At 33.8% G+C, this 17,140-nt stretch overlaps 1 protein-coding gene across 14 annotated transcripts in view; it reads left to right on the top strand.

Annotated features, from left to right (window-relative positions):
* LOC106884491 (chloride channel protein 2) overlaps positions 1–17,140 on the top strand; it is a 153,886-nt gene that overhangs the window by 113,780 nt on the left and 22,966 nt on the right. For 4 of the 14 annotated variants that reach the window (XM_089361229.1, XM_014935909.3, XM_089361230.1 and 1 more), the window contains exons 15-18: positions 995–1,092; positions 1,407–1,522; positions 2,654–2,787; positions 3,819–4,150. In XM_089361229.1, coding sequence (XP_089217355.1) covers positions 995–1,092; positions 1,407–1,522; positions 2,654–2,787; positions 3,819–4,150 — 680 coding nt within the window. Of the gene's footprint in view, positions 1–994; positions 1,093–1,406; positions 1,523–2,653; positions 2,788–3,818; positions 4,151–6,898; positions 6,917–8,348; positions 8,397–10,607; positions 10,695–17,140 lie in introns of all 14 variants that reach the window. The other 10 variants (XM_052972228.2, XM_052972230.2, XM_052972229.2 and 7 more) reach the window with 4 other exon arrangements.

Raw genomic sequence — 17,140 nt, forward strand, 5'->3', positions numbered from 1 at the left:
CATTCTTATGTCCTCTTCTACTATAATCACCTTTTTTTCTTCTTTTTTTGAAATATATATTATAAATTATATGTTATATATTAGATCTTGTATATTATATATTATGTGTAACTTGTTGAATTTTAATATTTACATATCTCTGCTACTGCAAAACACCTGTTTCTGACTCTTTATCATACTCTAACATCTTTTCACCTGGCACAAATCCAACTACCGCAATACTACTCCCCACCCAGTTGAGAAGTTTTGTTTTACCAGTTACTTGGTAACCTCGCTGGTACTGGTACCACATAAAAGGCACCCAGTATACTCTGTAAAGTGGTTGGCATAAAGAAGGGTGTCCAGCCGTAGAGACTATGCCAAAACAGACAGAGTTTGGCACAGTTTTCTGGCTGGCCAGCTCCTATCAGACCAAATCTATGTCAGTATGGAAGCTGGACGTTAAATGATGATGATGAGGATGATGATGATGATAGTATTTTTTGAATATTTAGATGATGCTTTGGGTAGCGAACTGGCAGAATTGTTACTGCACTGGGAAAAATGCTAAGCAGCATTTCATCTGTCTTTACATACGTCTGAGGTCGACTTTGCTTTTCATCCTTTTGGAGTCGATAAAAGAAATACCAGTTAAGTACTGGGGTCAATGTAATTCACTTACCACCTCTTCCAAAATTGCTGGCCTTGTGCCAAAATTTGAAATCAATATTTAGATTATGTTTATTTTGATACTGTTCTTAGTATTTAGTTAATGTTTACAATACTTTGTTAATGTTCATATTGTCATCATCTGTTTTGTATGCTGCCATTGGCTGAACAATTCAACAGGACCTAAGGAGCCAGGGAACTGTGTCAAGTTCCAATGTCTGTTTTGACATAGTTTTTGTGGCTGGATGCCTTTCCTTAGATAATGCTCTACTATTCAGATAATGTATTATTTTGATAATGTCTTATATAATGACATGTGTTTCAAATCTTCTAATAACCACTTCAGGTGCAGCAGCCCTCTCTGGAAGTGTAACGCGTACAATATCCACGTCTGTGATAGTATTTGAACTTACTGGTCAGATTAGCCATGTGTTGCCTGCTGTGGTAAGTTGTTACTTTTATTATTACCTCTGCCTTAGCCTGATAGTTGTAAGTGAGTGTCACTGTTGTACAAGCAGTGTTGTCCATTTCCAATCTTCTGTAAAAACATCTTTGGTCATGGGGAAATATTAACTTGCTAAGAAAGAGGTGAATGTTGGCAACAGGAAGGACATCCAGCTGTGAAAAATCTGCCTCTGTAAACTTCGTTTGACCCATGCAAGTTTGGAAAAGTGGCCATTAAAATGATGATGATGATGATGATGATAGAATAAAGTACACTTGTCATGGCTGACATGTTACCATTTTTTATCTTGCAGGTTGCTGTATTGATTGCCAATGCAGTTGCACATTTTTTGCAGCCTTCCTTCTATGACAGTATCATTCGGTTAAAAAGGCTGCCCTATCTTCCTGACCTCATCAACACTAAACAAGAGTAAGTATTTTCTTGAGTTTCGCTATTTTACTTCCTCTCCATTTTTTCCTTCTTCTTCAAAAAATTATTTCTTAATTTTCAGTTATAGATGTTTCCATGCCAAGTCTTAAAAATTGCATTTGAAACAAATTGTTTAGAATTCTGGTTAACCCGGTTTTGAAATTCGTCAATAGTAGCATTGGCTTTTAGTCATTAGAACTGAATTCGTAAAGTGGTAGGACATAATTTGAAAACATAACTGTTTTAAATAATAATGCCTACATTATTATTATTATTTTATGTTTGACTTTTGCTTTGCATTTGTACAAGTTGGATCCAAGTCTCACCCAGAGACCTCAACAGACAAGTTAGAAGTTCATGTAGGTGTTATGCCTAGGGTACCATATATTTCGATTTGTACATAGTGTTGTTCTAGAGAATGTTTAAGAAACCATAAGAAAATTATGTGTTTATTTTAAAATTTGAGATCACATAGACAGTATTTTACGTAGGATATGGGCAGTTCCCATGAGCACTATCTTTTGAACTTCAGCCATTTTGGGGTTTCCTGGTATCTGAGCTAGGTAGTAATCAGCCCGATTCGCTGTCATTCCCAGGGCACCTATGACAATAGGTATTGTTTTAGTCTTCAGGTTCCACATTTTGCTAATTTCTATTTCAAGATCTTTATATTTGCTCAGTTATTATTATTATTATTATTATTATTATTATTATTATTATTATTATTATTATTATTATTAGAGTTGGCAAGCTTTCACTTGTAGCAAATAAAAATTTCCCTACCATTCCCTATTTTGAGGAATCTTCGTTTGTTGACTCAAGATAGAAGTGGTACAGCATGAATAAACATTGAGGATGGTAGAAACAACTGGTCAAGAGTCACACCATCTGACTCAACACAGCCTATGCTGTTGTGTGGGAGTTTTGTTGGCCACATTGGTGGGTAACCACAGGCAACTCTTGTGTCACAGCAGAAGGGGCCAAAACACCTATAGAGCTGTTTCATCTCTTAAAGGGACATCAACTCTTGTATTTAGAAATGGAGTAAAGCAAAGCCTTCAGCGCACAAATGTTTACCCTAAAAATGTCTGTTGTTTTCCTTTTATTTCTGTTATTTTTTTCTTAATCTAGTGCTTGGACTGTATTTGTTGAAGACATCATGATAAAAGATATCAGTTATATCACATTCGTATCGACATATTACGATCTGCAGGAGTTACTCACTAACTCATCCTTCAAATCTTACCCACTTGTGGATACTCCTGGTAAGTAACCAGACTCCTTTGTGTCGATCCTTGGTTTGGTTTGTGATGACTATAGCAACATCAGCATTGCTCTTATTGTACACACACACACACACACAAAATCATGCACACACACACACGCACACGCACACACACACACACACAAAAACACATCAAAGTACACTGAAACTTGTGACCACTGTCCACTCATACGGTAATGTCAATGCATGCACCTGTATATGAATGCATTGAACAGGGGCTGTGTGTTGTGTTCTTGAGCAAGACACTTTATTTCACATTGCTCCAGTTCACCAAGTTGTAGAAATGAGTTGTGATTCACTGGTGCGAAACTGTATTGGCCCCTTTGCCTTTCCCTTGGATAACATCGGTGGCATGGAGAGGGGGAGGCTGGTATGCATGGGTGATAGCTGGACTTCCATAAATAACCTTGCCCAGATTTGTGCTTTGGAGGGGAACTTTCTAGGTGCAATCCTATGGGTATTCATGGTTGAAGGGGGTCTTTACCCATTACCCTTTTTTACACAGATAGATGCAGGCATGGCTGTGTGGTTGTAAAGCTTGCTTCCCAACCATGTGGTCTTGGGTTCAGTTCCACTGCTTGCCACCTTGGGCAAGTGTCTTCTACTATAACTTCGGGCTAACCAAAGCCTTGTGAGTGGATTTGGCAGGTGGAAACTGTGTGGAATCCTGTTGTGTGTACATATGTATGTGTGTGTGTTTGTGTGCTTCCTTGTCTTGACATCGTGTGACAGTTTTAAAAGAGTATCACCATCATTCAAGTGGTATTTGTTTCCTGTCTTCCATGGATAATATGTCTGGTCATGGGTGAAATATTACCTTGCTTGGAAATGGGTGAGGGTGTGTAACAGGAAAGGCATCCAGCTATAGAAAATTTGCCTCAGTAAACTCAGTCTCACCCATGCAAGCATAGAAAAGTGGATTTTAAAACGATGATTACAATGAGAAACAAAATATCTGTTATGCCTTTAAAAAAAAAAATCTCATTTAATTTCATAAAATTTTTTTTGCAGAATCAATGATTCTTCTTGGTTCCATTCAACGATTTGAGTTGGAACGGTTGCTATGGTTACATCTAAGCAGCAACCAGACTTTGCTGAATGATCGGAAACCATCGTCGCATACGCTCTCCCCTCCACCGTCTCCAGGGAGGTTTAGAAAAACATCCTCACCGTCAATCGTTCGCAAAAATTCCTCAGCAAAGTTGCCACAGCCAATACCACGGTTTGTGGTGACCAAAGTAGATGAGACTGGAACTGAATTTGATGGAAATCTTGATGAACAAGACACCATTCCAGCGGAACCAGAACGGAAAGAAATGAAACAGAAGCTGCACCATAGTTTAGTAAGTTGTGCAAGAATTTCATATGTATCTATATTTATGTACATGTGTGAGGTGTGTGTGTGTGTAATGCACGCATACGCATATTGACATATATAATACATACACAAACATATACATATTTACATGTGTGTGTGTATACATGTATGTATATATTCATATATTTATATATATATATATATATATATATATATATATATATATATATATATATAAGCTTCCCAGATTTCAAACTGATCAAACTGTCCAGCCCATGGACAACAGACATTAAACGATGATGATGATGATATACATACATACACACACATGCACATATCAAGATATATAAATACATACATACAAGCATACATATGTGTGTGTGTGTGTGAACACGTGTGTGTATATGCACATATCATCATATATGAATGTATGCACACACACACACTCACACACAACATATGTATGTGTGCATGCAATGTTAAAACTGAGTTCAACAAAGTGCTTTTTGAAATAGTTGTATGCTGTCAACTTAATGTGACAGTCCCATGAAGGGAATAATACTACTGTTGGTTAGACCTAGGAAGCTGCACCGCTTCCTGTCGGCCTTGACACATTTCCTGTTCTTTTTACAAAGTGTCCTCTCCATTATGTCCCAGAGATGTTCAATAGGGTTTATATCTGGTGACTGGCTTGGCCATGGAAGCTTTTTAATGCCATTCTCATCCAACAAATCTTGGGTCATTTTAGCCATGTGACAAGGAGCTCCATCTTCCATAAATAAAGAGTCTTCTTTAATCATTTCACCACTGGAGAAGATTGGAAGGAGTTCTTTCTGCAATATGGACACATATCAACCTGAGTTTATGTTTCCCTCTCACTCCACCAGCTCTGATCAACTATTGCTCCAAATTGCTCCCCAAACTGCAATCTTTTCACATCAAATTCTTGACCACAGAATCACCAGACCCCCACTTGATCACTGTCAGAAAATACAGCAAATCTGGATTTATCAGAGAATATGATTGTCCCAAAATGCTAGTGGCCTTTCCACCATCTCACTGGCCCAATATTTTCTCTGCTTGATGTTGGCTAGTCGAAGAAGTAGCTTCCTTCTTGCTGCTCTGCCATTGTAACTAAGTTTGTGGAGATACCTGGTAGCTGTTCTGGGACTGACATCAACTTGTTCTGCTATGTCAGAGGCCTTGCAACGAAGATTATCCGCCACACTTCTCTTAGCAAAGAGAAGGGTCCTGTCAGAGGGCCCTGGTTGATTTGTGCACAATCACTCTATTAACTGTTGAAAGTGGAATCCCAAGGTTTTCTGTGATTTTACGATGACTAAGTCCACCTTCAGAATGACCCACAATACAGCCACTTCGAAATTCAGACAGTTCCAAGACTTCTTTTGTATATGGCATTATTAAACAGTCACATATAGAACCTGAAACATAGACATGTTGATTAATAAAAGATATAAACCTTTATAAGTTCGAATAAACATAAAACGATGTTTTATGGAGTGTATATTTACTTCTGTCATGTCTGTGTATGTATAATTATAAGTATATATATGTATGTATGCATGTGTATATATATATGTATATATATATAATGATGACATATAGGTGAGGGTGCATGGCCTAGTGGTTAGGTGCTGCCTTCAAGATTGTGAGATGATGGTTTTAATTCCTGGACCAAGTGCTGCATTCTATTCTTGCACAAAACATTTCATGTAACATTGTACTGTGATGTCAACATCTGACATGTGGTACACTATTCCCTATACAAAAAATGTTGATTTGATGGAGGGAGTACTGCACAGACACTGTGTGTGTGTGTGTGTGTGTGTGTGTGTGTGTGTGTGTGTGTGTGTGTGTGTGTGTGTGTGTCACAAGTGAGAAGGGATCCAGGAATCCCGATGGTTACCTCAGGCAGTATTCCTGTAAACACTGGCTGTCCAGTTGTTAAGGAAAGAGAATTTCTTCAGTAGAAACATTAGTTTCACACAAACAGAAAATCTGGATGTTTAACATCAGTCATGAAGTATAAATAACAATTGAAGACCAAAAGTGTTAGTATTACATTTATATTATAAATAATATGTGACAACTGTAAAAATGTAAGAAATGTTCTAAATCTAAGCACTTTATGGATGTGAAACCCAAAATAATCCCACAGGCTGGCTATAAGTATCTTTATCTAAATACACCATGAAGAATGGAGTTGTCACATATTATTTATAATATAAATGTAATACTAACACTTTCAGTCTTCAATTCTTATTTATACTTCATGTACCTCCTGTACCTACACCTTAGAACCATCATGGTATCTGATGTGGCTTTTTAAACCAGGCAATGTTTTGAAAAGACACCCACATAGATTGCATATCCGATTTGGGCCACCAAGAGCTGCAGATAAGTTCTGGTCTTATAAACATATGCATGCACATATGCACCTGTGCAGATGAACTGAAATGATTCAAATATATGAAAGCTGTAGGCTGTGAAAATTAATTATAAGAATGACGATCGCATTCGTTATATATTCTGTGTGTAAAAGATATATATAATGCATGTTTGAGAAATCAATACCAGTAACTAATTCAATTAGCTATGTTGATTGGTTGGAATTGCCGCTGCAAATAGCTCTAATATTTTTTCTATTATTGTCCACCATTTGTTACCAACATATTACCATATATGCTATATCTACATATATACACACATATACATATATACACTATATATACTAGTGTCTCACCGATTTCAGCCCTCATCTGGACAATATGTACGTAACCTTGTTCTATTATGCTTTATAATTTTTTTTTAAAGTAAATTTCTGCTTGACAATAGCTAAACATATATATATATATATATATATATATATATATATATATATATATATATATATATATATACATACATACATACATACATACATACATATATATATATGTATATGTAGATAGATATTTTTCTCTGTTGACGATTTACTTTTCTCTTTAAGATTTTACCTTCTCTTTGGGAATTCACTTTGAGGCTTTATTGCTTCTTTGGGTTTATGCTTTCTTATTGCTAATTTTCTGAAGACGGGGCTTTGCTGTTTTTTTGTTTTTTTTCAGGTGTTGCTTTCTCATTGCTATTCTTTTCTCTTCAAGATGGGGCTTCACTTTTCTTTTAAGAAGTTTCCTTCTTATTGCTAATCTTCTGTATATAGTTTCAAGTTCTTCACTGCTCTCATTATGGTATTACCTTTTTTTTCGTTGCTTCTCTTATGTCTTTGGGGGAAACAAAAGAGTGCATAATTGGCCATCTCCTGGCTTTTAGAATAACTCGGTGTAATTCTCTGCAAAGTTTCAGGACGGGCATCTGGTTGTAAAAAAAAAAAAAAAAGAAAAAACTGCTGGACAAAGTCTCATTCAGTCCCTGCATAAAAAATGCAGATGTAACAATGATGATAGTAATGATGGTGATGATGGTGGTGGTGTTTGCTGCTGCCACCACCACCACCACCACCACCACCATTGTCATACATGTTTCAGGGAGTGAAGTTACAAGTGAAAATGTTTTTTTACTTGTAAACAAGGATGAAGGAAACAAGCATTAGAAGACATTAGCCATTTAAAAACACACAAAAACTGTTAGCTTCACTTTAACCATTATTATTTGGGGGTCAAAATTTTTATCACACTGACCAAGTCATGGTGCAACGAAAATTTTGACTCCAAATAATAAATGTGTAAGTAAAGTTAACAGTGAGTTTTTGAACGGTTAATATATATATTTTCCATGATGTAATTGTAATAATAAAATTAGTGTCTGGGAAACTGAAAATTTTAATGCATTATAATTATATCTAATTAGAATTGGTCCAGTTTTAAAAAAATAATTGCTGCTGGTTTCTGTCAACCAAATTTTATTTATAAGGCTTTGACCAACCTGAGGCCATAGTAAGAAGAGACTCACCAAAGATGCTGCATAGTGGGCTTGAACCTGAGGCTACATAGTTATGAAGCTACATACTTAACCACATAGCCATGCCTAAATCCTGTTTCTGTGTTGTTATTAAAGATGTCAAAGTCACTCTCTTTGGTGTGAGTCACTCAGCAAAGAAGAGACCCATGGAATTCTTGTTGTTTCAAATGAGAATTTGTTAGAATTTTAATATTTTTCCTTCCAATGAATCTCTGTGTGAATGTGAATTTTATTTTCTTGTTCAGAAGAAAAAACAGAAAACCACAGTCACTTGTTGTGAAGAGATAGACGAGGTATATCTATAAGCACGAAATCACTGTCAGCACATATACACATACAGTCCACTATGTATGCACATATACACACACATATTTATGTACTTGCACATGCCCATATGCATACAGCTACATACCCATATGCATACAGCTACATACACAACCACATCGATGATAACTCGCTGGTTCACCATTACCATCTTCGAGCTTGTTGAATCTTCTCGTCATTGGTGGCAGTTGATGGGTGTCCTGCTCCCTCTTCATACTTCACGCTTGTCCGGCTTATTTTAAACTTCTTGATCCAGTCATACACACTTCTTCGCACTAGTGCACTGTCCCTGTATTATGTTAAAAGCCTCTGATAAATTTCAGCACCTGATACAAGACCTTCCGACCAGAGAAACTGGATCACAGATCTTTGTTCTCTTTTAGTGCACATTCCTAGAGGAGGGGGCCATGCTTACACTGTAAAGCCAGACAGAAAAGTGGCACTGTCAACCTCAAACTTCAATCACTTGACCACAATAGTACCAACTATAAGCACACATGCACAAAAGGCAGTGTGACAGTAATAAAGATATGTTATGGCGAAAGTGTGGACAATATTTGGCTTCCCCTTGTATATATATTCTTTTATTTGTTTCAGCCATTTGACTGCAGCCATGCTGGAGCACTGCCTTGAAGTGTTTATTGTTGAACAAATTGACCCCAGGGTTTATTTTTAAGCCAAGTACTTATTCTATCAGGCACCTTGCCAAATAGCTAGGTTACGGGGATGTAAACACACCAGCACTGGTTGTCAAGCAATGATGGGGGGGGGGGGGGACAAACACAGACACAAAGACACACACACAAAAAACATATACATATATATATGTATATACATACATGTATATATATATATATATATATATACACACGACAGGCTTCTTTCAATTTCTGTTTACCAAATCAATTCACAAGGCTTTGGTCAGCTTGCGGCTATAGTAGAAGACATTTGCCTAAGGTTCCACACAGTGGGACTGAACCTGGAACTATGTGGTTGGGAAGCAAGCTTCTTCCTACACAGCAATGCCTGCGGCATATATATATATATATATATATATATATATATATATATATATATGTATGTATATATATATATGTATGTATGTATATAAAAGCCATAAATAAGTGTGTAAATATTAGGCTGAAAAACACTTTTGGATAAAAAATAAGTGAAAGGCTGCCCATGGGATTCAAATCCATCTCCCCTGCAGACATGACAGATGTTCTGTCATTGGACCAAAGTAATCTTTCAAATTTTTCTATCCATTTTAGAAAATTTATTCTTACCAGTGAAAATTGTATTTTGTTGATGTCATAAGAATTTTTCTATAAAGTTTTGAGAGAACGTGAAATAGTTCTTATTTCTGGAACACTGCAATCTGAAAGTTATAAAGAACATCTAAATGGTGAGTTAAAAAGACCATCTGGAAGTTTACAAAAGTTGTCATATATATATATATATATATATATATATATATATATATATATATATATATATATATAGTGTACTGTTCCATGGTGGTAAGATCAACAAAAATGTACTCCATCTGGTGGGAGATAAATATTACATAACAAACACAGTATATATTTTTATGAGCTACTAATAGTTTCATGCGGTGAAAGCAACTCAGTATTTTATAACGCATCCTGTGCCTTCATGCAATTCTCAGGCTCTTTCCACATGGCATAACAAGCTATAACAGATGTTATAGCTTTTTATGCCATGTGGTCAGAGTCTGAGGATTGCATGAAGGCACCAGACTGAGTTGTTTGTGTCACATGAAACTATTAGTAGCTCATAAAATAGTATATACTATGTTTATTATATGTGTGTGTGTGTGTGTGTGTTAAATAAAATGAGACAACAAAACCAAGGCAGTGTGAAATTTCTAGGACATTTATAAAGAGAAAGGTAGTTTTACAGCTATATATATAATGTGTGAGTGTATGTCTGTGCATATATATATATATATATATATATATATATATATACACACACACACATATATCACACATATGTATGTATATAATGTGCATGTGTGTGTGTGTGTGTGTGTGTGTGTATATATATAAATTTGTGTTTCACACATTTGGCTTGATATTAATCTAAGTTGTTGTCGCTTGCTTTTTACAGCTTCATAGTTATTTAGAAAGTGCACATCTATATCTTGGTTCCTTTAGGTATCACCTCCCCATTTTAAAAGACTGCCTCCTGGACTAAGGCCTAGCAGCTTTAAAAGAAAGCGCAATGTTTCTTTCCTCAAATCGGTAAAGTTTGGGCTTTTATATGATGCACGTCATTCTTGACCCTTTGATAGTAATTTTTTTCCTTCCTTCCCTTTTTCCCATCTTAAATTCCTTTGTTTGTGGCTACACAAAGCTTCCTCTTTCTGGAAAAGACTAAAAAAAAAGAAATCACTGATATGAATCTTCCTCTTTTTTTTAACTTCCAATGAATTTCATAAAAACACTTTTCTTCCAGATAAGCAACAGGTATTTCAGAACCCAGTATTTGTTGTGCTTGCTTGAAACCCCAGAGTTATATAAAAATTAACGTAAACAAACAAACAAAAAAAATACAGGTACATGAAGACATTTTGTGCTTGTATGTATATATATATATATATATATATATATATATATAAGCAATATTATATATATATATATATATATATATATATATATATATATATATACATATATATGTATGTGCATACACACAGAGAGATACACTCATGTGCACGTGCATGCATGCGCACACACACACACACAACACACTTCTTCTCCATAATGTTTTCCATGAATTCAACTTCTCTTCAAAGCATGATTCAGAAACTGTTTCTTAAATGCTGTTATTTGGTCTTCAAAACGGTCTTGTCTATATGCATATATATATATATATATATATATATTTCGCTTTCCTATTAATTTTTTTTTTTTTAATTAATGCCCTCTGTGGATGTATTTATTTGAGAAAGCTTTGTTCTCCGTTTTTGATTACTAATTGCTAATTATTTTTTTTCAAATTCTATTTTTCTGGAATGTAAAGGACATGAAATTGCATCCCTGTAAACCATGAAATCATCCATGAATGTATCAGCCAACAAGCTCAGACATTCAACTAACCTGACATGGTTTTGATGTTTTAACTTTGGAAGTAATTTCTATTGTAGTACAGCACAAAACTAAATGTTTATGACTTGACTATCACCTGGAGCAATTTTATGCCAACATTCAACTGTTTAAAGGCAGTTAACTGGCAGAATTGTTATTAAAATGCTTAATGACATTTCCTCCATCTTTATGTTCTGAGTTCAAATTCTGTCAAGGGTGACTTTGCCTTTTGGAGTTGATAAAATAAGTACCAGTTGAGCACTGGGGTTGCTGGTCTTGTGCCAAAATCTGAAATCAAAATTCAACTGTTCTATGAATTTCCAAGCACAACCATGACAACTATTTTCTCTTTTGGCACTACAGTAGGTTTATTTGCCTAACAGAAAACAATTTATAGATTTGCATTACTGATTAATCATTCAAAAATTATGCTTCACCCCCACTTTAATCCTTAAACTGTGAAATTAAATTTCATGGTTATTCAAGTTAATGATGTTAATTATCTACCAAAGAATAGAATTGGTATTTTCTGCAAGCCACATTTATCTCAATAAACTTGACATATCCCAACAAGAAATAGTTTCAAACATGACATTCCTCAACAAAAGATAAATTGCTTTCTTGTTATTGAGGGAAATGAGACTTTGAGTGAATGTATCTGCTTTTCACAGTAAATGTGTACAGCTTATATGAGTTGCATATGCATTCATCCATCCCTTGACAGCATGGGAAAATGAATGAAAAACAAATGTGGTAGATATTTCTTGCAGAAAAAAATCTGTAAGAATATTCAGATCAGCTTTAAATTTAAACTTTAATAGAATTATTAGTTGATCTCTTTCTCTCTCTTTCTTGCATTCCCCTCTCTCTATTTGTTATATTACTTTCTAAAGAACTCCAGTTGTTGATTGTAGTCTTAAACCTTATTTAGTAATACTTTTGACTTCAATTGCTGGAATTTAAATATTCTTCCCAGAAATATCTTGGAGCTATTCCAATTCATTTTCATTGACCAATTTATATATAATTTTTATATGATTGATATATAATCTACTTATAGTTGATGCATAACCTATAAGTTATCTCTATATCATAGATATATAATCTATAGTTGATATAGATTTCAGGCACTTCAAATGACTGATATTATTGGAGTTATCTCTTTTAGTTGGAATAGGTCTTTTTTTTCCCCTTTTATAAGACTTTAAGCCCCTGCCCCACTCCACTCAGGGCATATTTCTGCCTACCAACTGCATGAATAATTTCAATTAATTAAAACTTTTACAATGCACTGCATCACATATGTGAAACATTACCATGTGTATGTGTGTATATATAGTCACTCCCCTGAGTCACTTTCCTTCAGTCTCATTACCGATTAATCTCTGATAGTGGTTTAAATGATCCTGATATTGAAATTTTCTAACAGGGATTTAACAGAACTAGAAACCTTATTTTTCCCTAGCTTCAATTAGTCTGTCTGTCTGTCTAAATTTTTCTTATATCAGAAACAAAATGATTCACTGAAATATTTCCAGATTCCCAAGGATTACTTGTGATATTTTGCATGTCACTTGCAATGCTCTGTCTATCAACCTAAACTGATATTTCAATAATTTCTATTTCAGTTTTCCCCCTCCCCTCAATTCCCACATATAAACATCCCTCTCCCCTGCCTACCTGCAAAAGGAATGACTTCTTTTTTGAATGGTGTGTTATTATTCTTTCCTTTTTTCTCTTTTCTCCTGCCTTGCTCTTTGAAGCAATGAACCATATTCTTGCAGCTAATGAAGAGCATGTACCTATTCTGCATTGCTCACAGAAAATGATAAAAGAAAAAAAAATTCAATATGTCTCTAATTAATAAATATTTAAATCAGTTTATCAACCCAAGTTGTATAATAATGTATCTATATTAACATGTTTTGTTTCTCCGTTGAATGCTCTGGCTATTAATTCAAATTGTTTGTATTTACAAGAGAGAATAAAAACAAAAAAGCATTTCCCTCTCTTCCAATTCTGAATCAAAAATATTGTGAGACATAAATATTAGTTTCTGATTTAGTATATTGCATTTAAATTTTGATGCTTTTTCTGAAATATTCACACTCATGAGTTGTGGTTATTGCCATGCAAATGGCACCCATGAATCGTAGTCGTGGTTGCTGCCAGTACCATGTAAACAGCACCCACCCATGGATTGTAGTTGTGGTTGGTATCATGTAAATGGCACCTAAAAGCACCCATTATATGCCTGGAGTGGTTAGCGTTAGGAAGGGCATCCAGCTGTAGAAACCATGCCAAATCAGGCTGGATCCTGGTGCACCTCTCCAGCTCAACAGCTTCAGTCAAACCATCTAACCCATGCCATCATGGAGAGCAGACGTTAAACAATGATGATGATGATGATAATTTGCTCTAAAAAAATCTTGATAGTTTCTACAAAATGAAGACACTAAATCCTTTGCCTGTCCTCAGCATTTTTGTAAGTTTGTCCAAAACGTCTATGTTTGTTTTCAGACTTTCAGCTAACCCTTGTCTCACTACATTCTGAGTAATATAAAGCTCTCCTTTCATAAGTTCCAAGTTATTCTGATGGTTGAAAAAAAAAACTGGTAATATGTATCATAAATGATGCATATACACCAGGGAAATATGCCTTTTGTATCACATATAATAGACAGGATCAGGGGTTCTCAACCTATGAACCCCTTTGATTACTATTTCATTCTGGTGGACCCCCATAAACATTCGATGTTTAAAAACTAGTTTTATAGAGACTTCTTTCAAAATCCCTATTTTGTTTTTCACACATTGACTTGTGTAGGTTGAACTCTGTAAAATGTTAGAGAAAGGACCCTAGCTGTTTCTTGCAATGCATACCAATACGAGATACATCTAAAGAAAAATTTGTTCAGGGGCCCTTAAAATACTATTGTGGATCCCCAGTTTACGATTTTGTTACTTGAACCCCCAAAAATCTTATATGGACCCTGGTTGAGAAGCACTGAGTTAAATAAAACAAAAATAACTCCATTTTAATCTAGTCCATCATAAATTGGTTATTTCGATTTATTATTGTTATTATTATTATTATTATTATTGTGCCTATTGTAGAAAGGATTATCATTATTATTATTATTATTATTTAAGGTGGCCAGCTGACAGAATTTTAGCACGCTGGACAAAATGCTTAGCAGTATTTCACCCTTGCTATGTTCTAAGTTCAAATTCCACCAAGGTTGACTTTGCCTTTCATCCTTTCAGGGTTAATAAATTAAGAGCCAGTTGTGTACTGGGGTCGATCTAATCGACTGGCTCTCTCTCCTCCAAAATTTAGGCCTTGTGCATTTAGTAGAAAGGATTATTATTATTGTTATTGTTGTACTTATTACAAATCTGTTATTATTCTGATCTTCTTACATTTTTCTTTCTACCCGTTTTTCATTTTCTCCCCCCCACCCTGATATTGCCTCTTCCAAGTTACTTTCCCATTTTATCCTTCTACTTACACTCTACCCTTTGTTATACTCTGAATGCATTCTTAACATATCCGCTCTTTACTCAATCTAAGCCTCAGACCCTCTAAAAATTACTCCGTAGATTTTACACATCTGGTTGTCCCGCCCTAGTTGTCGCCCCATTTGTTATCTACTACTCATCTACTTAACTCATTTGCTTATTGATTTTTTCTTTATTCTTTAATGTGCAAATTAATTAATAATTTAAATTATTATCACTATATCTAAAAGTTAATATTTATTAATAATATTATTATCATCATTCATATTATTATTATTATTATTATTATTATTATTATTATTAATAATGCTATTGTTGTTGTTGTTATTATTATTATGAATACTATTATTATTATTATTATTATTAATAATACTACTATTATTATTACTATTATCATTACTACTATTATCATTATTAATAATACTATTATTATTATTATTATTAATGCTATTATTTTTATTAATACTATTATTATTATTATTATTAATATTATTATTATTATTAATACTATTATTATTACTATTATTATTATTAATAATAATACTATTATAATTATTATTATAATTATTTTAATACTATTATGATTATTATTATTATTAATACTATTATTATTATTAATACTATTATTATTATTAATACTATTATCATTATTATTATTATTATTATTATTATTATTATTATTATTATTATTATTAATACTATTATTCTTATTATTGTTGTTATTATTTATATTATAACAACTCTATCAAACTACAAAAAAATAATAAATCCATATTGTGAGATTTTTGGAAGCAGATTCCTAAAATATATTAGAAATGTATTCATTCAACTTTGTTTTTCTCTGTGAATAACAGTTTTTAGTTACTTACGATTAAGATATTGTTTCCATATCATATATAATGTTACCATTTTTGTATGAAGCTAAAATCCATGTTATAATTTAAATTTATAAAAAAAATTAATATTCATAAGAATTAATATTTATAAAAATAATCTAAACTCTTATTTTGTTAAAAGAATCTGTGAGAAATAGTTCCTTAATTTAACCCTTTAATATTCAGATTACTGTCAAGTGTAATCCCTATTTATTCACATTGTCTTGAATTAATCAAACATTAATCTCAAAGCTTCAAGACTGATGAAGCAACTGATTACTCCTAGAATGACATTGTAGGGTGGTTGTAAGAGGCCAGATCTGGCCAGTTTGAGCATAAAACATAGAATATTTGAACCGGGTATGTCTAGTTTGAATACTAAGGGCCTGAGTAGTTACTTCCCCCGATGTAACTACAACTGTATCCTTGTGTACGAGCAATTACCATGTGGAATATTTTTTGTCTGTGTTCTTTTACATATTTACTTGATGTATTTTCTTTTGTTTTTTTCCAGACTTAAGCTAAAGGTCAATTTCCTATCAAACCATTCTTTCTTTTACTACTTTTTTTATTTGTTTTAATTTTACTTATTTCTACATTATTCTTTGGCAATGGGGTAAGGGTGATTTTAATAGTTTTTCTGTGGGTTAAGAATATCATTAGGGGTTGGGTTGTCAAGGATTTTATTAATTTGGGTTCCTGCAAGTTTTCCTTAGAGTATCATCAAAGGGATTTATTGATATATTTGATTTGGGAGAGGTATTTACCTTGTCTATTAAACTTATTTCATATACAGTGTATTCTGGAACATTTTCAGCCTGTGAATGAGATGTTTTCTTTTCTTTTCTTTGGAAGTATTATTTGGTAGGAATTTTCAAAGGAGGTTGTTATATTTGTCAATGGTAGAATTCTCAGGTAAATTTGGTCACTATTTCTAGCATGTCGTACAAAACAACCACATAGAATCCCTCTTGTTCACTTGTGTTGTTGTCATTTAGCCCCAGGTCAGATCTGTGATTAAAAGCATTCTAACAATGACTGTTACATTGTTTTCCTATAGGCCCAGAACCACATCTTAGTGTGTTCTTATCTAAGACAGTTTGATGTAATCTGAGGGAGATTTCACTGCTATTTCAAGCAGATGGTGGTTTCTATATCTCTTCTGACTAAAGTTTGCTTTCTGTTTGAAGCCACAGAAATTAT

The sequence above is a fragment of the Octopus bimaculoides genome, chromosome 12, assembly GCF_046866305.1.
Source record: "Octopus bimaculoides isolate indiv1 chromosome 12, ASM4686630v1, whole genome shotgun sequence".
In the NCBI taxonomy this organism is placed as follows: Eukaryota; Metazoa; Mollusca; class Cephalopoda; order Octopoda; family Octopodidae; genus Octopus; species Octopus bimaculoides.